Source organism: Dermacentor silvarum, chromosome 8 (genome assembly GCF_013339745.2).
Source record: "Dermacentor silvarum isolate Dsil-2018 chromosome 8, BIME_Dsil_1.4, whole genome shotgun sequence".
Classification (NCBI taxonomy): Eukaryota; Metazoa; Arthropoda; class Arachnida; order Ixodida; family Ixodidae; genus Dermacentor; species Dermacentor silvarum.
In genome coordinates, this window is record NC_051161.1 from 10,835,919 (window position 1) to 10,862,186 (window position 26,268).

The 26,268-nt window shown below is 44.4% G+C and overlaps 1 protein-coding gene across 2 annotated transcripts in view; it reads left to right on the forward strand.

Annotated features, from left to right (window-relative positions):
• The window catches only part of LOC119460623 (kynureninase-like), a 50,624-nt gene that overhangs the window by 12,718 nt on the left and 11,638 nt on the right, over nt 1-26,268 (forward strand). The window contains exons 1-5 of one of the 2 annotated variants that reach the window (XM_049673104.1): nt 2,889-3,395; nt 5,354-5,511; nt 17,156-17,279; nt 20,757-20,839; nt 24,049-24,110. In XM_049673104.1, the coding sequence (XP_049529061.1) occupies nt 5,355-5,511; nt 17,156-17,279; nt 20,757-20,839; nt 24,049-24,110 (426 nt within the window). In that variant the 5' untranslated portion in view covers nt 2,889-3,395; nt 5,354. Of the gene's footprint in view, nt 1-2,888; nt 3,396-5,353; nt 5,512-17,155; nt 17,280-20,756; nt 20,840-24,048; nt 24,111-26,268 lie in introns of those variants that run through there. The other variant, XM_049673105.1, reaches the window with a different exon arrangement.

Consider the following 26,268-nt stretch of genomic DNA (forward strand, 5'->3'; position numbering starts at 1 on the left):
GATCGCCGAGCGTTTAACCCATTGCGCCACAAACGCATTCGCAGAGAGCTACACAGACGCGCCTTATATATCTAAAGCCCAGACCACACGTACGCTTGCAAACGCGCGCAAGCTCGCGTCCGCGCGCCCACGCATGCGCAGATGGTGCGGCACGGCTCGTACGCGTCGAAATGCGGCGCGATCTCGGTGATCAGCTCCTCTCAGTTATCGCGCGCCTGGGCTGCCTCGCGTCGGCGCGCCTGGCTACGCAGCGACGGCGCGGTACATTCAACTCTCAGTTAAGCAGAATTATATCATGCAAGAAAGTGCTTCTTCTTCACTTTTTGTGCTGATATAACAGCTCCAAAAAGATAACAATTACGTTTATAGATATCGAAGCATTTTGAAGCACTGCCAACAACGGAATACGAAGTGGCGTCTGCCAAGGTGTAAACAAGTGAGGCCAGTGAGCGCGCGCTGTCGCGCGTATTTGTGGATGCAAACCGCCATTCCTCGCTAGGCGCGGCAACCGCAAGGCGCGTAGACGCGAGCTTACGCGCGTCCGCAAGCGTACGTGTGGTCTGGGCTTAACACTCCTCCGTGTACCCGCGCTCTTGCTCGGGGCGGTGCCGCCGCCTACGAGCAGAAAAGAGAAGTACTGCATTATGACACTAACGCGCACCGACAGTGAACGCTTCGGTGGTCTCAGCACTACGACGCCTCGATGCCAGCATTCGAAGGGACGCTGGCATCAAGAAGCACTACCAACGCCACCTAGGTGGCGTTCACCGTACTCAGCACAGCGGAGCGTGGCCTCCGCAATTAGCTCTGAAAATGTTTCTGAAGTTGATCGCGGAGGCTGCAATTACGACGCGCTGTACGCGCTGATTTGACTCGGTGACGATTCAGTTAGGTGCTTTGTCTTGCGCGTTGTATTAGTGTGTCAGTTACGTGCTTCGTCTTTCGCGTTGTGCTAGCGTGTGCAGCGTAGTGCAGCTTCCATATGCACGACGGTTGCTCATGGTCATCGACGTTGGTAGTCGTGATGGAGGAGACGTGCCACCAGGCGTCAGCGTGGGTGCATCAACGCCTAAGGGCGCTTTAGCCACAAAACACCAATAGACATTATATATCAATGTGCAATAAACATTACACTACTTCTGTGAAGACACGTTTCACTTTCGTGTTCTATACCGATTCCTATATAAGAGGGATCAACCACATTTTTTTTAATTACCCACGTTACTTGTTAGCGGCATACAGCTAGTGTTCATCTTCAAGAACGCCAATTTTGTTTCTCTTACAGCGTTTTTATAATAATTAGGCACTGAAAAAAAAGAGAGCTGCTCTGCATTGCGGACTGTCGCATTTATTCGCTTATCATCTTTCCATTTGCTTTCTGTTGCGCACATAATTGGCGGGACATCCTTGAGCGTTTAAGCCATCTAGACACCCATTAAACTCAAGGATTTCCGTTCCTAAATCTCTTCGCCATCACTAAGCGTTATTTTCTACATTTATTAATATCATTGATAACGACCTCGCTATGACCAGACTGCAGTAGCGCTGCTTAGAAGGCGTACACTTTCGCAGCTATAGGCACAATATTGCAACTCCTTAATGATGGAAAGCTGTATGGCGATTTCTTCCGATGTCAGTCCTGTTTTAATCTGATTATTCTGCTCTTTCGTCACTGACTCGCGCGCTGTCCTGCCATAATGACCACCCGAACCGACCGGCAGCGAATAACTTAAATCCGGATTAAAGCTGCCTTTATTTTGGCCCAGTCGTCGATAGATAAAATGAGCATGTTGCTCATTTCCTCGCGTTCAGTAAGAGAATGTGGCCGGGTTAAATACAGGGGCCTTATTTTGTAACTTTACATTTCATTTTATCATTCTTTATTTCTGATCACGCGTCGCTCCGAGTGGCGATGACAGCGATAACAGCGGCGTGGTGGCGCCCGTATTACATCAGAACCAATGGCGAAAGGCGAAAACAATGAATATTAAAATTGATTGCTAGGAAATATGGCCCCTGTTGTTTCTAAATTACCGGGTGAGAGTGAGAGTAGAGAGAGATAAGATAAAATACGGAACCAAATTCAGGTGAACGCAGGAGCGAAGGGCTAATATAGGTCTTTTTATTTTTATTTTACTTTTTTTGCGCAGAACCGAAAACAGAGGTGGAAAAGTTTAAACTTGGAAACGAAAAAATAAAATAGGCCTTGTGTGTATATATCGGTCCATGCATTATCGTGTAGGACGTATAGATTTGTCAGAATGAGGAAATGCAGTGTCCTCGAGACATGAGATGTAGGTGGTCCTTCACATGAAGAAATGAGCCAAAGGTCAAGTCTGTTCGTGTATTTTTGACATGCTTTGTATTATTCCTAAGGGGAGCCACCTTTCGAAATTGAAAAAAAAAAAAAAAACACTCAGCCAAAGGTGCCACGAAAAAACCTGCGTGGCTGACTGTATTCAGGTGAAACGTGCAGGCGCGGACTTGTCCTTTACTGCGGATGCCGAGCGCCTTCGGGAAAAATTCAGTGGGGAAAATGGGCCTGTATATTGTGGAACCTTTGCGGTTCGCTGCTCCTTTTGTTGTTTCCTTTTCAGCGTTGATACATTCGTTAGAGTATAACGGGGAGCTTAACCTACCTATTAGATCCACGTGTTCATTGCTCTGATATATATATATATATATATATATATATATATATATATATATATATATATATATATATATATATATATATATATATATTGTGCGTGCCGGCGTGCGTGCGTGAATGTTTTGCTGCAAGCGCATGCAGTGGCGATTGCCTCGTGCATTCCTTGTTCTCTTGTGTAAGCGTGTGCTTCCTTTCCTCGTGGTCCTGTCTGCTTGATAAACTCATAGAAATTGGCCCTGCGCATATTGTTGTTGACTGCTGCCGCCACCTACTATGAGATTACGCCCATTTCGGGAATTACCTTTTTTTTTTTTTTGCCAGTTTGTAGTGTGGAAAGCAAACACTCTCGCCTCGTCGACTCTAGCGTTCGATCGGTAGGCACGTGACGCGCCCGTCTGGCACACTGGGCGAGGTGAGTGTAACGCCCCCAAGGACGCGCTACTTCTCGTGGTGAGGACGGCCGGTTTTGATGCAGTCGCACGTCTCTGCTCGCCACGACCAGGTAGCCGGAAAGTGGCTCGCGAGGCGGCACGACGTCGGCAGCTTCGGCCACCGAGCGGCATGACTGCATAGCTGCCTTGCCGTTTTTTGCGCTCGCAGGCGTCCGCGTATACCGTCGTCGTGTGACGTGCACACAGCTGGAGGTGACACATTTCCGCGACGGTGAAAACTGCTGGCGCGTAGGGAGAACTAGTCCCGCAGAGAGGACGCCGCTGTGAAGGTTCGTGGCGACGCCGGGCAGGTGAGTGACTGTACACGCGTCGCCCTTGTGGCAAGGAGGACGCTTAAGAAAACTGCTGTGTGTGTTTGCGACCCAATTGGCGTGCTGGCCGTCTCTAACTTTACGCGAGCTTTTTATTGCGAAGACGGCATTGCGGCGTGCGCAGGGCGCATTGAAACGTTCTCTCGTGAGCAAATATACATATATTTATGCAGATCCACCGCTCATGTTGGAATTTGTGTACGGCGAAGCTTTCGTGAAGTGGGTAATTACATGCCATACAAATAATTACAATACATATACAGTTACCTTTATAAATTTAAACCCCCGCAACGTGTAATCTCATGCAATGTCTATATGTTTTTATGTATATGCACTACACCTTCCACAATGCAAACACCAATTCAGGCGGTTGCACACTGCGAGACGTCGAGGCTGTGATGTTACGATGACGAAGGTGACACAGTGCTCAGCGATTGAAACGCGATACTCAGAGCGCGTGGCTGCCGGCGCTTTTCGCGCCACCGTTGAGCGCTGCGGACTCCAAGTTGATTAATTGTGGTATACGATGACGCCTTTGTAGTACGTGACGCATTGTGACTGCATTTGGTCCCCCAGCGCTCTACGGTGCCGAGTATCGCGTTTCAATCTCTGAGCACTACATACCTAGAGACCCTCCAGTGGCACATACCAATGGCCGAAGAGTGGGTCACATAATCGTTTGAATATCATGCGCTATTTCATTAAGAAGTCTAGATGCTATAGGTACCCATCATCCGACGTTATATGTATAAGTTAGTATTGCGTAGAACACAGGTAGGCTCACTGGCATTATTTTATTGGTCAATTATGTGCTGCGTAAGCCGTTTTGCTTAGTCCTGTCAGGCCACGCACCGATCGACTGACGCAACGCAATTTTCAACAGTGCTGTTGCGTTCGAGCGCTTGTGTTAGTATATGTATATATATATATATATATATATATATATATATATATATTCAAACCCACGCACTTCAAACTTTGTCCGCACGTCAGCTATAACGTGCCCCCCATTACTTCCAAATTTATTAGTTATTTCTCCCAGGTTACCGGGAAAAGCATGCATGTAAGACCTTCGAGCACTTCTGTGAGCAGTTTCGCTGTAAAAGCAGTAATTGCATGTAACGACCACCTTAAAGGTTACGCTTAAATAGCCGAAAACATACGAAAAATCACGGAAAATGTTATTTTGTTATTTTTATAATAACTGCCACAAAATATAAAATGTTCTTGTCATTGTTGTACGTTGCCTCGACACATGTCACATATGCAGTTTGAAAGCATCTATACAACTGCAATTGGCCACACAGCATAGAAGTCGGCAAGAACGGACAGCGAGAGTGAGACACTAAGGTCACACAATGAGTATACATAATGTGATTTCATAGCACAAAGGAATACAAAGGAAGCACAAGCGCAGCAAGGTCGGTGTTTACGTCAGCATCCCACGCGCCAGTATTTCCCAAGGATCAACATCTACAGCATCCCGAGCAGCGCAGTTTTCCGGATGCGTGAATAAAGTTATGGAGACTCGGACGTCACGTGGCCGATACTCAACTGAAACACACCAAACGACTTACAGTTGTCTTGACAGACATCAAAAAAAAAAAAAAAAAACATTCAGCGTAGGCAGGAAAGGCGATGGCAGGAGAGCGGAGCTTTCAATCAATTCTGTCATATTATTTACAAAAGAGGTTAGTCGACAGACCAGGTCGACCAGCTTGTGTAGCCACAAAACGAGCTGCTATCCCCGTCTTCCTTTTCTAAGCCACTGGGGTTAAACGTTTTCGTAGTGTAGTGCAAATCGACGGCATGCACATACGATAGAACACTTTAACGATGCCAAACCTGTCCGGAAGCAAAATGGCACCGGTTTTGGCACGAAGATGGCATCCGTGTATTCACATCGCCTCTTTTCTGCATCACAACTGCGCGGGCAGCATGAAGAACACGCCGAGACAAGAACTGCTGTCGCTGGCCAAGCAATGGGGGTTGAAACCCAACACCATCGAGTTTGCACGGCGCCTGGACAGCGAGGACCCGCTGCGGGCATTCCGAGAGCGGTTTGACATTCCCAAGATGGCCGACGTGTCTGTGGGTAAGTGTGACAGTGCAATCGTTCGAGCGAGCCCCTACAGGCCGCTGCTAGCTCTCAGTAATTTTCAATGATAGGCAGGTCACGTACGCCTACGGCAAATCGTATAATAACCGCAGATATCCACGGGACATCCGCTGGAGGTCCTGTTTAATTCTGTGATCGAGCTCATGAATTTTCACCCTGCGTATGTGCGGAATTCAGATCGCGCTGCCGAAATGTCACGTCTCGCTTGTCCTGGCGTTAACTACGGGCGATGTAGCCAGCTTGGTACGGCGGACTCGCGCCGCATTGCATAATCCGAGAATATCTTCTTTTACGTGCATCCCGAATGATGCGGCTTTCCATTAGAATGTACCGGGTGTCCCAGTTAACTTGGACCAAGATTTAAAAAAAAAAACATCTCTAGAGAAATCGCACCGACTGCATAGTAGCGACAGTCGTGTGTACTTACAGCCAGTATTTTTTTAATCACGAAGCATTAATTAATAAATAATTTTCATTAGTCACTTTTTTAATTATTGCTTGAATGGCAAACATATCATGTACAGAGTTGTAGGGCACCTCAAATAACCTCCGAATCGGGCATTTATTTCGTGCTGAAGTGTGCCTGCATGGTTGTTTTTTTTTTTTTTTTTTTTTTTTTTTTTTTTTTTTTTTTCAAAGAAACGCAGAAGCCCGCGAAATATGAAATAGATGCGCGCCCGCGCGCCGCTTCAAGCGCCTCCAAGCAACCTTTGAAAGATATACGGCTGCATTCGTTTATCGCCGCATCGTACAAGGCTTCGTCACGTAGGATGGCTCGAGAGGTTTCGCGACCTAACTAGCGTGGTGCAGACGCAAGAATGTTGTGTCAATCATGAGGCACTCGGGATAGCTTAAACATTAGCGTATCACGAAACAAAACTACAAAAGAAATTCAACCCATGTTTAAAAAAAAAAAACTGTGCGCAAGAGAGCACGAAAAAAAAAAAAAAAAGCAGCTCTCGGAAGAACAGTTTATTTCAATAAAAAATAAACCAAAAGCACGTAAGGCGTCTCAGCCGCCCAAAAAGAAACATCCAAAGGTGCAACTGGTTTAGTCATTTACCCTTTCTGTCTCTTGAACTCCGGAAGAGAGGCAAAACAGAGCAGTTTTTTTACCTGTTTCTATCTTTGTCGCAAGCTTCTTTTTTTTTTTTTTTTTTTGTATGTAAGGTAGGGTGACATCATGAAGGTGCGTTAAACAGCCACGTTTTACACCAGTTTTGAGCGGTTATTTTCCACTGCCACTTGTAGCACGTGCTCAAACAGGTTACCGTCTGAAGCAATATAGTATACTTGCTTCTTTCCAACACGTTGCAGCTTTGACCAACGACCTTGGAATCTCGCGGCAGACTGCTTATTTTTGCCTTTAGGGCGTCCGGTGTGGCAGTTTCGCTGCTATACACGCGATCTTTCACTTAGCCCCACAAGAAGTCCAGCAGCGGTTTCATGTCCGGCGACCTTGCAGGTCAGGGGCGGAATCTTATAACGGTTCCGAATGCGAACCGTTCGCTTGCCCTCACGTGATTGGTCAGAATTGTGGTTGCGTCAGTGGCCGTCAGAGACAGCGCGGAAGTACCGCAAATTTTGGACACGTCACGCATCTGTCAACCATTTTCAAAGCCAACCCGTCGTCGGCCATGACTGAAACCGGCGAAGAGGTAGTCCGCTTTGGGTTCCGTTGCTGTGGCTTGGCTGTTTGCTTGCGCCCTTGGCCGTGCCGCCTCGGAGACTCGCGGGCGGTGCGCGCGCGTGTTGGTTATCTTAAAGTACGACTACATACACATGAAAATATGGCGGCGTCCCTCATTCTTTGCCTCAGGTTGCTCTCCCAGACCCGTCAACGACTGGAGGTGCTACACGCGTTTTCAGAGCTGACAGATGAGGAGTTTCGGCGTCATTATCGTCTGTCAAAGGGAACCGTTCGATGGCTGCGCGACGACATCATAGAATAAAGAACCAACTTTCAAAATTTCCGCACAACTGATGGGGATGTGGTTATTAGGGGCGAAGCTCCTTATAGCGGCACCCGTTCCGTCCCCGTCGTCGTAGTAGTAGTGTGTAACCAGTAGTGTGTAACCAGTCTGAGAAAAATGAGAAAAAAAAATTCCGAAGTTGTGTCCGTAGCGCGGAATCGAACCAGGGACCCCTCGCTTCCGAGCGCGCGGCGTTAGCCCACTACGCCACGAAGCGGACATGGACACACGCACCACGATGGCAATAAATACCCAACATTAACGAAAGGCCGCGTTTCTAGCGCGTTTCTAACGCGTTTGTGCTAACGCGTTTGTGCTAGCGCGTTACGGCCCGTGTAAGAAGCTGGTGTAAGACGCTGTGGCCTCTCCGCCTTACCTTCAACGCGTTTCGAACGCGCTGCCCAAAGCGGTGGAAAGTCAAGTTCAAGTCGAGGAGCGTTTATGAATACGCGGGTATACTCTCTCAGCAGTCATGTGATGGCGTCGGCAAACGCGGTGCACGTTCCGGCATGTGTAAATGGCTGCGTAAGACGCTGTGGCCGCTCCCCCTTACTAGAGAGTACTGCACGTTTCTAACGCGTTTGTGCTACCCTCCCCTTAAGCGGGAGATCCGATGATTCCCTCCGGAGCTTCGCCCACTCATCATCATTCACCCCGTGGATATGCTGTGATTTTTTTGCTTTGATTAGTGTGTTTACAATTTTTAACGCGTGCATTACCACCTGGCGACGAACAGTTAAACAAATTGTAATATTATATTGCCTAATGTATACAATAAAGGAATACGTCAACACGCGACGATACTTGAAAACTTTCAGGACAATATTTCAATAATAGTTCATATTGAGCAAGAAGAAACATTCCGCAATTCCTCGATTAACTCGTCATATGATGAAGTAGACTTCAGACACGGCACCCTCTCGTTTATTGGTCGCGTCCTCCCCGTCTTCTACCTCCGGCTTGGGAGGGACCTATTTAGCGACGTAAGCGGCGAAGCGAACCGGTTCGCATTCGGAACCGGAATAAGATTCCGCCCAACGGTACAGGTCCGTGCTGGCCAACCCACTGTCCCGGAAAAATCTTGTCGAGTGCTCCTGCGCATAGACTGACTATTATGCGCAGAAGCACCATCGTGTTGAAACCAGATGTTCTGAAGGTGCGCAAGTGGTACTTTGCAACAGACGTCGTTCGCGGGGCCCTCGAGGATATCGTTGACGTAGCGTTGTGTCTTTAGTGTGTTGTCAAAAAAGATGGGTCCGATATGATGTTGCCAACAAAATACCGCACCACAGATTAACGACCACTGGTATTGGTCTCGTGTTTGTGCCAGCCAGTGGGGACGCTGATTACTCCAGTAGTGTGCATTGCGAAGATTATCTTGTGCATTTCTGGAGAAATTAGCCTCATCCGTCCAAAGCACGCGAGTGAGAAAGTCCGGTTCTTATTCACATTTCGTGAAAATCCAATTGGCAAGTCAAGTCTGTTTTCAAAATCTAGGTATTCAAGTCGTTGATGAAGATGTAGATGGTACGGGTGCATTTGACGTTTTTTTTTTTTTTTTTTTTTTTAAGTCCTCCATACTGATGGCCTTGATGTTCCGGCCTCTGCACTGGCGTCGCGCACACTACCGTTAGGGTTAGCAGCAAAGAATGCCAAAACATGCGTTTCCGCTTCTTAAACTACCGTCGCAGTCCTGTGTAGCTTTCTTGTGAAGCTACCCGTCTCGCAAAGGACTTCGTACGTTCTAAGTATTGTTGACGGACTAGGGCGTTCTCCATAATGCAACATACGAATAGTTTGGCTGCCTTAATTCCTCTTGTCACCGTGCGCCGCCCCCCAGAGCCAGGATCATTTTAGCCTTCTGATCATCCGGGAAGGACATGATTGTCTTCTTAAAGAGCTGGTCACTGGCGTAGTACCGTTGTGATCTCCCGTTACGCACTGACACGTCAAGCAAAAATGATTTACCTAATCGACAACAGCATATGCTGGCCGTACAGATCCGCCAAAACGCATTAGATGGACATAGCCTGCTCAAAGTTTGTTTCTATTACTAAAGGGAACAAAAAGGGGGAACATAACGTTCCGGGCGCGCCTATCTACAGAACAAGATGAGTGCGCAAAATTAGTCCCAAGTGCGCCGTCACGGTGTCCCGGCTTCGAAATCCCCCCCTACGGTTCCGCTATGCTTATCAATGCGTCAGCGGCGTTTTCTCATGATGCCGCGACCATTACACAGCGTGAAGCCCTGTATCGAACTGCCGCCCAAGGAGGTTAGAGAAAAACTTTTTATTTGACCTCCATGCTGCCGCCGCTAGTAAAGCCGTGTATCCGTGGCTATTCGCTTGGGAGCGATAGAGTAGCGGCGCGCGAGCGCGTATTTATTTCGTATTTTGGATGTTTCGCGCGCTTTTGTTTTTTCTCGGAAAAACCAACGAGGCAAAGCTGAGCACGAAACAAATACTTGATTCGGAGTTTATTTCAGGTGCCCTACAACTTTGTACATGATATGTTTGCGACTCAAGCAATAATTAAATAAGTTCACTAATTAAAATTAATTAATACTGCGCAATGAAAAAAATACTGGCTATAAGTACGTACACAACACTACGGCTACTATGCAGTCGGGACACCCGGTATACCAGTACTGATGTCATGGTTTCATCAGAAGCTTTATACAGACGTCTACTAGTGTATGTCAGTGTCATATATGGTCGGTATCACGTCCTGCTTTATCATAAGACATAGCTGGTGAGAACAATGGGCTAGTTGGTCCATTTTTGAAGGTTAGTACAAAATTAAGCGCACTATATTACAGAAACGACGGTTTGTTTCTTCTTTTATTGCGCTTAACTTTGCATCATCCTTGACAGACAACGTTAGTTTTGAACGGACGTCCTACAAATATACGGGGTATTTTATTTCATCATTTTTTAATCACCCGTGACATATATGTAGCACAATTCTACTGATTGAACTAGATTACTCTTAAAGGCAGACATTATTTGTATAAGAAATTAAAGGGAATATTCGACTAATTAACATTTTGTTAAATTTGTTCATTAACATTCAAACTTATTACTTTATGCCGCATATTGTAATTTAAGAATTGTAGCCGGTGACGTTTAATGTCATATTCATTTGGAATGAATTCTTATAGGTGACACATGTTTGTGACGAAATGCGTTGGTGTTCCAGTAACTTTTGAGCTTCGATGCATAAAAATACGTTTTGTCAGGGGCGTAGCCAGAAATTTTTTTCGGGGGGGGTTCATCGGCCCGACCGGGGGGGGGGGGGGGGGGGGCAAGCGTCTGCTTTCCACTACGTGACGTGATCGATAATAAGTATCGGTAGTTTAAGCACACTCTATGCATGTATATCACAGACATGGGACCCCCCCCCCCCCCCTCGCGTGTGTGTGTGGCACTGTGTGCTTGTGAAGAAATTAAGTAAAAAGTAATGTAAGCTCAGTAAAATACAGTAAGTACGACAGGTACAGTGGGCGTTTGGAGCAACCGTCTCTCATCGCGCCACTGAATGGACCAGTCTTCGAAAACGCATCATTGAGACGACCCGCCCGATCGGAGAAGACATCATTAATTGTTTATCTCCGTTAAGCGTAGATGGCGTCGTCCTCGTCGGGGCGAAGTACGTTTCACAGGTCAAGGATGGCTATACATGTGAAAATGCACGTGTTACCAGGCTATACCTACTCCCATAGCAATAGCTTGTTCGCTGCGTCTTTGCGCTAGAAAACTTAAATACGCGCAAAAACGAGTAATGCTTTTTTTTACGAAGCTTTCGTCGCCTTGCATTTCCTGCGGCAAGTGCATGGGCCGCTGTGTCTTCCGCTGTGTGCGAGCGTGCAGCCGTCATTTGCCTTTACGTCAACAGATTCGGAGTTGTACAGAATATTTCACCGCACTGCATAGTTATGGCATGTGTACGCATTTTAAGTAGTGCGTGCGAGTCATTTCTGCTTCACTTAGGCCGGTGCAAACAGGAAGTGGCCTTGTACCTCACAGAATCTCGACTGATTGGTGTACTAGTGATGCAGGAATGAACTCCGGTCTTGTTCAGTGCATAGTGCACATAATCGATTTCTCAGGACGCGTGAACTCCGACGAGAACTGTCAGCGCCTGCAACAACAGTTTACTTACGCTGTACTGCGCACAGCAGTAATCCATGCTTGTCGGCTGTCTGTTTCGTGCATTCTGTTGCGAGTCGGTGGACTTTCACTGCTGGCATCAACCCTTTCGTGTGTACATTGCTGGTTTGGGATTCCACAACACAACAGCAACTACCAGCCTTTCATAATTGCTGGTTTGGGATTCAGCAACACAACAGTAACTACCAGCCTTCCGTAGGGGCGCAATCGCAAACGAAAGACGTTTTGCGCTGCAGACTATGGCTACGTTCACATTTGGGAAGCGGCCAGCGGGTGGATAGGCCAAAGCGGCCGGAAAATCTTTTCCGCGCATGTCCAAGTTCACATTTGTTTTGCTACCACCGCGGCCGCCGTTGCCGTTGTCGTCCAGATCCATCTAGTCTGCGTACGTTTGTCGGCGTGGTGGCGCTCATTATCGCATTATTTCGAGCGGTATGTCCATTCTTTGACCCACGTACCGTCATCAAAAGTGATCATTTTACGCAACTTCGCGTGTCATCTGCGACCTTCGGTAAATTCCTCGTTGGCGTTCCGTAATTCTCCGTACACGGGCGCGGTAGCGCTGAGTCACAGGTTGGTGCCTAGGCGTGATATTTCTTTAATAGCTTTTATTTACAAGTTGTAAGAACATTTCATCATTTCGTATTGTCGGCGCCTCCAGGACACCAAAGGGGCAACGGGAACACCACAGCTAAAACCTGGGCTGGCCCTTGTGTTGGGGCTCGCCAAAGCCTGCGCGTCCTACGTGAGACCTACGCTCCCAATCTATCGTCGCGACGAGAAAAGGACCCCGCGACTTCTGCAACATACCGTACACGTGCGAGGAGAATTATGGAGCGCCAACGAGGAATCTGCCTAACCATTGTCTGCCATGGAAGTGGAAGAAGAAATGGCTTTTATACTTCTACCTACTTGTTTTCTAGAAATGGACAATGAATAAACGGAAGACGCGGACACCTCGGAAACGGCGGTGGTGGGTTCGCCTGGCTTTGCAAAAGCGCGAGAAGTTGGGTCACGCCAAGGCTTCATTGCCGCACCTCCGGTCGCGCGACGTTGAATACTATCGCGAGTATTGCTGACAGTACGTTTTAGTGCCACTCTTGTCGTAGAGCAAGAGCTGGTTCTTGATCGCGTCGATCAGCATTACAGCTTACACTTTTGGTGCCAGGGTTTTGGTGCCCGGTGCCATTTTACGACCGGTTGTTTACATGCTAGTGTAGCTTCCAGTGAAGCAGAACGACTTTCCGCCGCGTTTCCGCTTCGCCATGGCGAAAAAATCGGCCCGAGACCGATTTGGCTCGCAGCCTGTTTTTCTGCCTGTTTTGCCGCCTAGGCGAGATTTTGCCGCTTCCTACAGCTTCGAGACCAAGTGTGAACGTAGCCTAAAATCCTGCGAGAGCGCGGCCTAATCGGCACCTGAAGGGAAGAGGCGGAAATGAATACCGGAGATTTCGACCACCTGGGGTCTTTAACGTGCAACCTAAATCTAAGTAAACGGGCGTCGAGCGTTTTTGCCATCATCTAAAATGCGGCTGCCGCATTTGTTGCTTCATTTGTTGCGGATTTGTTGCTTCAGAATACGGCCGCCATATTCTCGCCCAAAACTTCACAGAGTTTGCAAGCCTTGACAAATACCGTGACAGTTTTTTCCATATGCAGACATGATTCGCTGTAAATTACCAACCCAAACGGAAGCGCCCAGGAATGAAAGTGTGAAAGTAGCACCGGTTTCTTGAAATATGTCAGCGCGAAGCGACGAGAGAAAAGGGTGGGTTAGTGGGGGGGGGGGGGGGGGGTGCAAAAAATTTGGGGGGGGGTTTGAACCCCCCGACCCCCCCCCCCCTTGGCTACGCCACTGCGTTTTGTTAAAAGAAAAGTAAGCGGAAAAACAATGCACTTTTACATCAAGTTTCACTGCACTTATATCAAAACTGGTGCTAGTTTGAAAATTTATTTCAAGTGAATGTACCTTATGAAATCAATGGCTTCAATTTGTGTATTACAATATGTACGCTAACATAATATAAATAACAAATTAGTAAAATTTCCTTAGTTAGTCAATTATGTGTATTGTTTTCAGTGTAAGTAATGTACACCTATTCGAGTATTCCAGCTCGATAAGCACATTTGTGCTAAATACCACGGGCGATCTTTCAATCGTATGTTAACATTAAAATAAAACACCCGGTATATGTTAAAACGGGGTGAAGATTATTCAGGACCTAAATAAATGTTACCACCACCCACCCACCCGATATATGTTTGTTCAGAGAAGTTAATTCCTGCAGCAGGAGCATAATCTAGATATAGCGCACTGCGCAACATCTATACATGTCGGATGTTTGTTGCTACGTGCTCTGCAGTCAGATCGAATTTCTTCTTGGGGCGACTGAGTGCTCAGCGTTCTAACGCCGAGTTGTTCGTGATATAAGCGTTATGATCATGACACGAAGGAAACAAACGTCCCCGTTGAACGCGCTACAGTGCAACGTCGAGAGATGGGGTGGCTATACAGTTTCGTTTTTTTTTTTTTTTTTAATTTTGAGAAATATTAATCTCTGTGACGTTGTCACTATTCGAGTGTCCAGATTGGCACCCTCTGAATAAGCAGTAATTTGTGCAGCAATGTTCGCATAATAAACGAAGTTTACCTAACTCTTTATTTATTGATCTTATGTGGCTAAAGCCAGCGAGCGTTTAGAGCCCATCCTCGACATTATCTATCCGAGCGAAGACATTTTCATTAAACAAACTCTTGTAAGAGCTACGCGAACGAATATTTCGCATTCGAAGGCTCTCTGGAAGGCGCTGTCGGAAATTTGCTATACACTGCAAATTGTGAAAGGCGCTCTGCTGCAAGAACGTTTTTCTAAATAGCGGAGATAGCTCATTGGAAGGACATTGCAAAGAAGGTTTCCAGCAGAAAAACACCGACATATGAACAGAATGGAAGAAGAGACACACCAGTGATGTGGCGTCTCTTCCTCCCTTCTGTCCACCTGTCTGCTGGAAACCTTTTTTAAGGCTTAAATGTCTTATGAGACGGTGGCCTTGAAAAAGCGGCGTCCGGTACAGAAAGTCATGTGAGCTCTCCTCGCGCAGAGACGCGCTCGTGCCACTGCTCGCGCGTTCGTCGTCCTCTTCCACAGCTGGCTCCGATGCCGCTCATCATGCCAAAAAAGGCACTGTTAATTAATATAGAGTTAATTAAGGCACTCGAACCCACGACCTTTGGTGGGAGAAAACAAGTAATAAGAAGTAACGACGCATTCTAATGAGAATGTGAAGTAATTTAATCCATGTCTCTTGAGCGCGCAGGCTTACGCCTTCATCCTCTTTGTCGGATGCTAAAGTGACTCAGTTTTTTTTTTTTTTTTTTTGTCACATTCCTCTCCTGTCTTCTCATATCGAAGCGGAGTGCCTATATCACATTTACGTCACGACCCCCAGCCGTGTTTTTTTTTTTTTTTTTTTTTTTTCGTTTCTTGTTTCTAGGCGCATTTTCCGGGGGCGGTTTTGTGTGCTCTGCGCGGGGATTCTGTCTCTGCTGCTGACTATTGCTGCGATGCAGGCTTACTACGACTGTGACGTCATCTCTGCTGTTAGGCAAAATGGCTCCTCCAAAAAAAAAAAAAAAAAAAAAAAAACGCGCGGGCTTTCGTTTCAGCTGTTATCGTTGCCTATTATACATGGAGGAAGCAAATATATTACGATCGGTGTAATACTATGAAGACACGGTCGTCACCGCGTGATCTGCGCACCGCGCCTGTCTGGTGTCAGAGAAGTGCGCGCGTTTCAGATTTCTATATGTGCCTCACGTGCAACGTAGTTCAATTTGTGCTCAAGCAAATGAAATATATATATTTAGACAGATACCAACACTGGTCTGGGCAGCCAACTCTGTGAAGTCAGTCTTGACAGAGCAGGTAAACCAAACCATGGGGGCAAACGCTGTGCTGAGAAGCAGAAAACATACAACAGAGTATCCGAGTATTGTACACGTTCAAATACAGCGAATTCTAAACGTTCTTGCTCCGTGCGACTCTTGCCGGAAAAATAAACATTGCTTTATGGAGTTCACGTTGCTGCCGAAATAAACCTTCGATCAACCGCACTGATGCGCTCCGGACATCCTCGATGAGCGGGGCGCACGCACTAGTAGTTTTTCATGGAGTTATTCGTTGCCCCTGAGCGCACCAAAAATATCGGCGGTACGCCGATCGAAGTGCAAGTCTGCATGGTACAGCATTGCGAAGCGCGCCACGCGGAAACGAGCATTCTAGCTGTGATCGCTGCAATAGATAGGCTTTTTCTCCAGCTCGTCGATCGCGGACGGATTGATTATCGGCACAATTCGAAAAACCGGGGGCAGGAGAGTGACCTAAAAGGGACGCTGAAAAGACAAAGAATGATTTTATTTGTATTAGGTTACCCTTCCACAAGAGCAAGAAAGCCACCATTCCGTGCGAGCCAACGTATCCGCCGTAACGAAAGGTGGGTGGCGAGGCCGCTTTGAAGTTCCCGCGCCATCTCGCCGTGACGACATGAATTTCGACGGCACCTGCTCGGGCCTAGCTAATTTTCTATCGGTAAAGATGAACGACATTTTATTCTAAAAGTGCGAAGTCTGAACTATTACTCAGCCACAATGACCTGAATACGGATGTCAAAATACTTTGACATCCGTGACGTCACACTACCAGTAACGGCGCGAGGGATTCGAGCGCGAAATTCGAGAAATAGACCTTTGACCTTAATTCCCTCTACTAATAACCAGCGTATTGGCATGAAATAAAGAATTAAGAGTTTCTAAGGAATAGCTTGTCAGTCTGAACTGAGTGTTTCTCTTTAGCATCCCTTAAGGTCAGCATGTTCATGGAAGCAATAGTCAGGAGGTATACATTTCTATATCTACTAAATTCAGCATGGTTGTAACAGGTGATGTCTGTGTTGTCCGATGCTGCTCTTTGAAGTCTGCTGCCTGCCTACTCTTTAAAATCAAATTTAAATGTTCTAACCTCTCTTTTCCATTGTACTTGGTTGATTGCATATATGGTATTGAGCTACATAGGTAAACTTGTACATTAGGCACACCATGTAAATATTAAAGGCGACCAGCATTTCACTTTTGAAATCTTGTATTGAGTGCACCTTTAAGTACAGTAAAGTCTTCTGCGTCAGTAGTATGTGCATCTGTTATCACAATGACAGGCAAACCAACTGCCTACATAATTTATCTCAAGCAATTTCTGTTGAGGGTGAGCAACTATATATACTGTATACTATACTGTGTACTATATGTACGCCTGTAACCAACATTGTATGGCCCACAGGTTCAATGAAGTTACTGAATTTATTTGCAACTCAGACCATGACAAGTTTGGACTTCAGTCCTTGATTTCAAGTTACATGCATAGGAAGCGACGATAATCGGTTTGATTGTCGAATCCCTGGTGCATATACTTTTGCGCAATGCAGTTGACCCAAAGTTCATCAAGGTGCCTGGACAGGAATGCATCTACCTGTGTGGCCACTCATTAGGTCTCAAGCCAAAAGCTGCTGATGGCCATGTACAGAAGGTTCTTGACAATTGGGGTAAAACGTAAGCAACAGTTCATTTTTATTTATTTATTATTTATTTATTTATTATATAATACTGCAGGTATCATTGGCCCAGGCAGGAGAGGGGGAAAATGCATAGAATCTACAATACAATATAAAATACAATATACCTAAGCACATATAACAAATGGAAACCACACTAGAACTTAGACATAGATAATGCAATAAACCCATCAATAATGAATATTTATGTGTGTTTCTGGGGAAGACTTTGGACTTTGGGAAGGTAATTAAGGAGGTCATGTATGAGCAAGTTTATTGCAATATCATTCTCTTACTCTTTTGCATGGTCTATCTGCCCAAATGTCCCTCTGATTGATGTGCCACTCATGTGATCATGTCAGTCAACTACACTATCACGTTCTTCAATTTTTGGTGCTTTGTGTCACTTGTGGCGATTAAAAATAGTAGTAAGGCTGGTGCTCTGACACAGGACTGATCTGGACGATTCAGTTCTCAACTGTGATGGCCACATTTTAATCAGGGCAAAATGTGAAAACATCCAGTTGCTGAAATTTGAGTGCAATATAAATGAACACCAGAAGGTAATCTGGAGCCCCTACACTCTAAAAAAAGTTTACACCCTTTGGGTTAATATCTTGTCCCCAAACAATAATCGTCATCTGCCTTGCTTGCGTTTCCTTTCTTGAAAACCTAGTGCTTGCTACTTTCCTGCCGAGAATGCTGTGTCATGCTGATAACGTGCAAGCCATTCGTGACTAGGAAGTACCGGGGTCGCAGCATTCAAGAAAGGAAATGCGGACAAGACAGACGACGATTACTGCTTGGGGACAAGATACGACCCAAAGGGTGTAAACTATTTTTAGAGTGTAGATACATCCCTCTGTGCCCAGTTGCATAGCCAGATGACTGCACTACTTCTTTTACATTGTGCTTATGTGTATGTCTTTTTGTTACAAAAGGACAAGTTATATCTCCTTGAGTTGTAATTGGTGATTTTCCCACCAAAGAATGTTAATATTTTTAGATTTGTGGCAAACAAATAGAATGCCATGAGAGTTGTCAGTTGCTTGTACTCTGCTTATACCACTCATAACTTCTTTACGGTTTCATTTGTAGTGGATAAAGCGGCGCAAAAAAAAGGTAAGTTATTGAATAGCAGGATTTTGCCAGTGTGTGAGGTGCCTGCCGTTTATGCTGTGACAACAAGCTCTGGCAAATTACCTTTAAGGACCTTAAATGATTGTTTCAAACCTTTTAATATTAGTGTCACATATATGTGCAAAGCATATGAACACTGCATAAAGGGGTTGAGACATTAAATTTGTGGCTTGCACATTCTTTGTTTCAAGCATTTCTTATTGCTCCAGGAAGCATGATACACGCTCGAAGATTCATATATTCTCGGTAAATAATTTAATATGGCATTATTTAGGTGAACGATTTTCGGCTTCGGTTTCTGGGCGCCGAGCAGGACAGTGACGTCACTGTCTAGGAAGCTTGGTCACGTGGGCCCACAAAACTGTAACGCACGCATTGCTGCATCGTCTGCTCTCGCACACACGTTCTGTACCAGCGTTGGCAAACAAAACCACGCCGACAGTTGCCATGGCCAGATGCGGCAGCTCCCATTCAGACTCTACGTCTGTGTCCAATGTGACTCACTGCACTCGAGGCTCTCTAGGCTTGTCTGGTGCTGTGGGTCACTGTACATCACTCTAATGTGGTATGACGTCACTAAAACTTCGTCGGTGTCAATCGCGCTAGCAATGGGTCTCGATCGCAAGAACTAGCATTTAGGCACTCTTTGGAATCGAATTAAAATATTTTTTAAACATTTGCTGTGTCCAACACTTCAGGTTGAGTGTCCTTGCATACAGAGGAAGCCTGCAGCAGACTTTTTATAGCCTCAAATTGTTGGTGTCTCAACCACTTTAAAAAATAAAAACTGAGCTTCAGATACACAGTACTGCAAGTGATACATCCTTAATTGCATGTCAATTGGCTGTTCACTTGCTCATATGAATGCAACCATATTGTACATGCTCTAAGCAAATGAAACGGCTACAGAAAGAATCGTGCAATGATGTTGTCCTGCCCAGTAACATGTCTTTCATAATGCTGCCAGATTAGCAAACTTACAAAGAACCAGCTTCTTGCCTGCCTGCAGGGTGGGTAAGGCAATTAATGACTTGTGTGGGGAATATCAATTTACATAAATTGGTGTGGTTACAATTTGCAACTGATATTCTGCATATTGCAGCAACACCAAAATGGTTTTCACAAAAAGAAAACAGCGGTTTATTGCAGGTTCAAATTACATTGAATTAGCAGCTTCCAACATTGCATTATACTGTTCTTTCTATGCAATCACAATAAAAAATTAAAGCAATATTTTATTGTAGGACCTTTATCAATGTTCGAGTGTTCTTATTAAGGCCTCCAAATTTATATTTTCTGTAAATACAGTACGAACTTTGCCAAAAGAATTTCAAGAATGGATTACAAATATTGATCTTTTACAAATGATGCATTATATCATGAAAACAATTGAAATATTTGTTGCAAGTAGATGCGCTGGCTGTTATTGAGTTAAGGGCCTTCCGATGCAAGAAAGGACACTAATTAACGGCAGTGATACAGAGCAAAACTTCAAACTTTTCTTGCCAAATCTTCATTGTATCGGTATATTGTAATATGGTATCAGTGTACCATGGTTTGTATCTCTAAAGTGACATATTGTTTCTGGCTAGCCGGGGGTTACGTTTACATTCAACGCTATGTTCAAGGTATTTTTATCTTGTCAGCACTAGTCAGACCATTAAAAAATAAGCTGCATCGTCATATGGCAACTGAAAGGGCAAAAAAAAAAACAATCAAATCAGACACTGTAAAGCACTTCTGTGAGCTGCCTTGCTGAGAAAAGAAGAGAAAAACCTAAGAATAAAGGCTGAGGGATTACTGTGAAGCTGGTAGCATATTCTGTAAACCAGTAATTTTGTGCAGGTTTGTCAGCCAAACTGACTTGTATCCCTTCTACAAGCTTGCATAGTGTTTAAAGAGCGTAACACACAGCCTAAAAAAGTGAAGAAAAGCAGGCACATATACCTAACAGGGCATGAGGCATACATCTGTGTGGCTAGTCAGTAAAGGGCACATTTTTAAGCATGTTTATTCGCTATGAGGACATTTTTAAATTGAACATTTGCAATGGTTGTTTAACCATACACTCCTATACAATGACTTTGATCTTTGAAGCATTTCTTTCAGTGTTGTAGGGCCAAAAGTGATGTAAACGTTGATTATTGCATACACAACTTTCTTTTTACTGCCAGAGCTTCTTAGAGCAGGAGGGGCTATACTGAGTGCATATATATACATTGTAGTATAAGCCAGACATAAGCAACAATGATGGGTCGGGCTGCATTCCTAGCCATTGTATGTTTTCTGATTTCTCAGTGTTTTAGAATTGCTACTTCTAAAATAACCTTTGCAGTGGTGCAGAGTGCCATGTGCACGGGTATCTGCCAGCAGCCACGTGTGATCTCTACCCGAGGAAGCTCATGGCAGACATCGTAGGTGCGACCTAACTTTGTACAGTACTTTCCCTTTGGTTGATATAACTTGTAGTTGCTCACCTACTGGACAATATATTTAAATTGGAGGCTGCATTCGTTGAACTGTAGACTTTGCAGCTTTGCCCAAAGCAATGATAATGGTTGCAATGCAACATATCTTTGGCTCATCGTGACTGCCCAACCAGATATTGGTTCTTTCAGCATAGCAGAGGACAGTGTGCATCCAAAAGATCCTGAGCAGCTAAATGTAAAGTGGCACTTTACAGACTTAGATGGGCTAGTTGGTTGCTGGCTTGATGAAACATGGTTAAACTGGCGCGTCTAAGGAGGGGCAAAGAAAGAATGCTCTGAGGACAATTGCCGAACTTCAACTTGAACTCAAGTTGAAGTTCGGTGATTGTCCTGCGTGCATTCTTTCTTTGTCCCATTTGACGCTTCAATTTAGCCATGTTTTGTAGAGTGGCACATATATGCATCTTGTGTTAAAAAGACACTGGCTTTCTCAGCTGCCCAAATTGCACTAGGGCCAACGTTGGACTAACATTTCTGTAATGTATGGCCGTGTTGGTCGAATATATGTCCGATGTAATCGGACATATGTCCAATTTAAGGCCAATGTGGTCCAATGTTAAATCTATTTGGCCTTTCTTCCTTTACTGCTAGGGTATAGTACATATAGTTGCGAGTTTAGGCCTGCTGTCGGCATGACTCAAGTGGAGCAAGTGCAAGAAGTAGGTGTGCAAGGTGAAGACTACTTGAAACTATGCTGTCAATTAATTGCACATATTCAAAGTGCACATATTTAAGTGTTTTGCATTATTGTTAACTAATTGCATAAGCAGGACAAAGGACAACGCAACAGTGCAGAAGTTCCCTCATTGTCATGCGTTAATCATAATTATTCTTGCAATGTTCCCTGAAATGCTCTGTCTATTTATTGAAGAGAAATGTTTCACCTAATGGGTGCGAAGTAAAGCAAGATTATGTGGACTGGTGTGAATCCATTTCGTGCCTTCATTAATTAATGATAAACAAAGAATGTGACTATGCCATTTTAACATGTACTATAGCTTTCAATCAGCACGTTTTCTTTTTTTCTAACGGGTTGCACAAAAAGGGATCTCATTTTGTAAGTGCAGTTTTGACCTCTTCCGGCCTCTTAAAAAAAATCGTAAACCTGCAACATGTCGATCAGTGTATTGAAAGCACAAGTTTATTTAAGAATACTGAGAACAGACGACATGAGGTACATACTGAGCTAGTGTTTCTAGATTTTACCTGTATGCAATTTCAATTTTTTTTTTTTTTTTGCTGCATTTGGATGTTACCTGAATGTTGAAATGCCATATGCTGTCATCCATTGTGTGCAATGCTTGAAAGATAGTAGCCAGTCCGCATGGCTTTTTTATGCTCCATATTGTAAAATTTATGGTATGTTGTTTAGCGCAAATGTCCAACAATGCATTCATAATCAATTATACATTTAGAGCTTTTTTTGTGTGTGTGTGTACGTGCGTGTGCGCATGTGTGTTGTTGCTGTTAGTAGCAGTAGTAGTAGTAGTAGCAGTAATAACGAGACCAGGACTACACCTTTTGCAAGGCAACAAATATGATTTCTAGGGGTGGGCGAATATTCGATGTTCAAGTACGAATATGAATAGTGAGTGTGTAATATTCGATTCCTATTCAAAAATGAACTATTTTAGTATATTCAAAATACTCAGAACCAACCAAATATTTTGCAACAAACGACTGTTTAAGCCTAGTTGGCATTTTTCATCTGCTAAACAAGGGATCGCTAATGATCAGAAGTGTGACAATGATAAAAATTTTCAAAGAAATGCAGTAATAAAATGGGCAATACAAGCTTTGTTTACGGTTTCGCGGTGGAGGCCTACATGACAACTTGCGATTTCTGCTTGCCCTCTGTCATTTAGTAGTGTTTTTGGAAGTCTGTGTAGCAGTTTTTCTTTTACAATACAACCAGTGTTTTCCTTGCAATGGGCCTTTTTACTTGTGTCTGCAGTAGACAAGTCCTTCAGTAACTTTTCTTTATTGTGCTGCAATTTTTAATCTTTTTTGGCAACCATTTATATAGTCTTTTTGGAAAGCTAGTCATACACGAGTCACTTTTTCTTGCAGGGCTTGTTTGCAACCAGGCTCTAATGTTTTGAAAGGCTACTCATGCAGTTTTTCTGATGACATTGGTGATCTTGTGTTTAAAACTGATCCTTTGTTTCTGATATGGTCAGCTGTCCTTCATGTATAAGTCAGTACAGGCATGGTACATAAGTATTTAAGGTAAATATTGCTGCTATAAATATGTGTTTGCGTCTGATTATTCGGCATTCGATTCAATATCCAATGCTTACTATTCGTATACAATAAAAATGATATTCACCCACTTCTAATGAGTTCGCAAGTACTCAATGCTTTGAGGCGCATATTCGTCACAGAAGCACATCATTGTAACTAAACATAATTTAAGTACATTGCATTGATGCACTGTAGGAGTTTACAATGCAGCCATGAAAAATTGCTAGGAAAAAGAAAACAGTAGTGCGAGCAAGGAAGCTGCTGAAAATTGAAAGCTTGCATCATGTTTATAGAGTTCGTTTTGGTGCTTGATAATGGCAGGTATTGTATAGTCCCCTAGATACTGGTGGCAATAAAATTCAGGGCATCCCCACTTAATAAGAAAAAAATGCCACAACCAACTACACTTAGGCACATATTTCTGCAACTGCTGACACTGACCATAGTCACCATCATGTCACACATCACCCTTCTTTCAAGCAAAATTTCAAGCAGAAGGATTGTGGGCATATACGCTTGTGAAATTTAGCACTATGCTCATCTGATTTCCTTTGCTTAGCACACAATGTCCTCTATTACTAAATTTTGGCATATATACCTAGAAAATTGCAACATTTAGATACTATATTAATTATAGTATTTGCATAACAGCAGGCCTATAGAGGGCTAGATGACACAAGGGTTTTAGTTGGCTTACTTGTGATTTCTTTGAATGAAGATAACATTATAATGCTCACAAGCATTTTTTAAACCAAAATTGAAGTGCTACTTGCTCTTGAGCTGTGCTTGTGAATATTGTGGGCAGTATGTCATTACTTCACCAAGAGGCACACTTTAGTGGTTGCACATTTATTCTTGCGAAGAGTCTGACAACTGGCTTTGTCTCCTTTATAGGGGCTGATCCGGATGAGATAGTTTTCATGAATGGTCTCACTGTAAACTTGCACTTGCTTATGGTAAGTAAATGCTTGAAAGGATACATGTTTTGCACAAAAGATTTTTGTAACATGGAGACTTCGGGTGCTTGACAGTCACCAGTCCAACTTCTCTTTTTTTTTTTTGTTGGATTAGATAGTCATTTTCAAATGAAGCATCTCCTAATTCGCACAGGCACAAAACTTCAAACAAATTGTGAGTGATCCTGCCACAAATAATAAAAAATCATGCTGATCAGTCACAACAGAAATTTAAGACAGATTTGCCACAAACAATGTTCTGTGCGAAACAAACAATGGTCTCTGCCACTGCCCCATTTTCCCGGTTCCCCTTCACCGATAGCAATTATGTGGACACTCCAGGCGCATTGTCCGGCGACGGCTGTGTACTGGCGCAGCCGCCCGGGCCCTATCTTGAAAGCGATCTGCGATGGGGACAGAGTGCGCCGAGTGCTGATAGCTTCGTGTGCGCTGTGTCCTTGCCGCTTAGTTCGCGTTGAAGCGAGAGGTAGCACGAAGGTCAATTCGCTAGCTGCTGCTGCTGTACTTACTCATTCCAGCGTTTTGACAGCGATCAGTGTACTCGGTCATCGAGTGAGATGTGTTCATGTTGGCTTGTGTGTGCGTGTGTGCGTGACACCATGCTTGTTAATTTATATAGTAAGTGGATATTTACAAGTTCAAACGGACGATAAAACTACTATCCTTACTTCGTATAGCTGTCTACTAATTTGCTATCGCAATCGATGCTTTGCCTTTCGGGCGAAACTGACTTTTTTGAAGTGCTTTATTCCATGCAAATAACCATTAAAGACCACTGTCTGATATCTCAGATGTCATTCAACAGAATGTCAGTGAGATCAGCACAATTTCTTTTTTCATTCAAATTTGTTTTGAATGTCACCCCCTCCCCCTGCCTTTTTTTTGTGCCACGGACCTTTACTTTCCCATATGCACAAAGAGGGAGGAAGAAAGGGGGGGAGGGAAAGCTGGCCAACATGAGCCATTTCTTCTGTGCTCATTAGGTGACATGAATTCTCATGCTCTTGCTTATATAATGCTGCAATAAAGAGTCGCGGAACACTAAAGAACCAGTTGCTTTGCATCGCTTATCCTCATGCTTGCTTTGCGTATCCTTTAATTTATCATCGCATTCACCCGGAGTAGCATGCTAGGCGTGCTGCCAGGGCGTGCATCTCCAGTTTTCACTAAAGAGCCTCGCTCTCTCTCTCTGATTTGCTTTATATAAGAGTGTGACGGAGAGCATCAATATGAAAGAAGAGCATAAAGCACAGTGTGCATGGGTTTTTGTAGCAGTATTCTCCTACTGTAATTGTTTGTGGTGGGTTGGAGCAGGAAGGTTTAGCCTAACATGCTTGGCTGGCAGTTGTTCCACTTGAGCATCTCTTAAGTTGGCAAGGGTGCATCACCAAATGTTGATCATCTCCTTTGTCTCAAAGAAAAGCAATTAACAGTTACTTAACTCCCTTCATGATTATTGTTGGCCCTTCGGAGAACACTGTCTTCTAAGTTCACATGTGAAAGACCTCTCTTCTGTAAGTTGGGAAGCAACACCTTTCTTTCTGCATCAAATTGTGGGCATATTCAGATGAAGTGTTCCACATCCCTGATTTCAGGCACATAATGCACAAAGCGGGGAAGTGGAACATCCACTCTTAAATAAGCATGCTTATGTGTAACTGGAGCTAGTTCTAATGCAGCATAGGAAGGTAGCCTCTGCACGATTAAGTCCTTGGATCACATAGGGCTGATGTTCCTAGAGTAAGCTTATTATAGTTGCTACAATAGAACATCCGATATAGTGACTAGTGCAATGCTCTTTCATTTTTAGTTGTCACTGGGTCCTCCGTTATTTTCCGCATCCAATCCCTTGTATTGTTTGCTAATGTTAAAGTATAAATTGCATTCACGCGATCTTGCGCGCGACAAGCGACAAGCGACGCGATGGAGATGGCTGTCGCGTTCGCTCGTCGCCTACAAGTCGTACCGCATGCAAGCGACGAGACGAGCGACGACTTTGAGCGACGTCTCCCCAGTGTTGCCGGTATGAAGGCAGCAAATACTCGCCGAAACTGGTGTGACGCTTGCTTTATTAATTTAAGTTGATGTGTTTTAGTGTAAAGAGCAGCATAAATATTTCTAAAGGTCTTGCAGTACG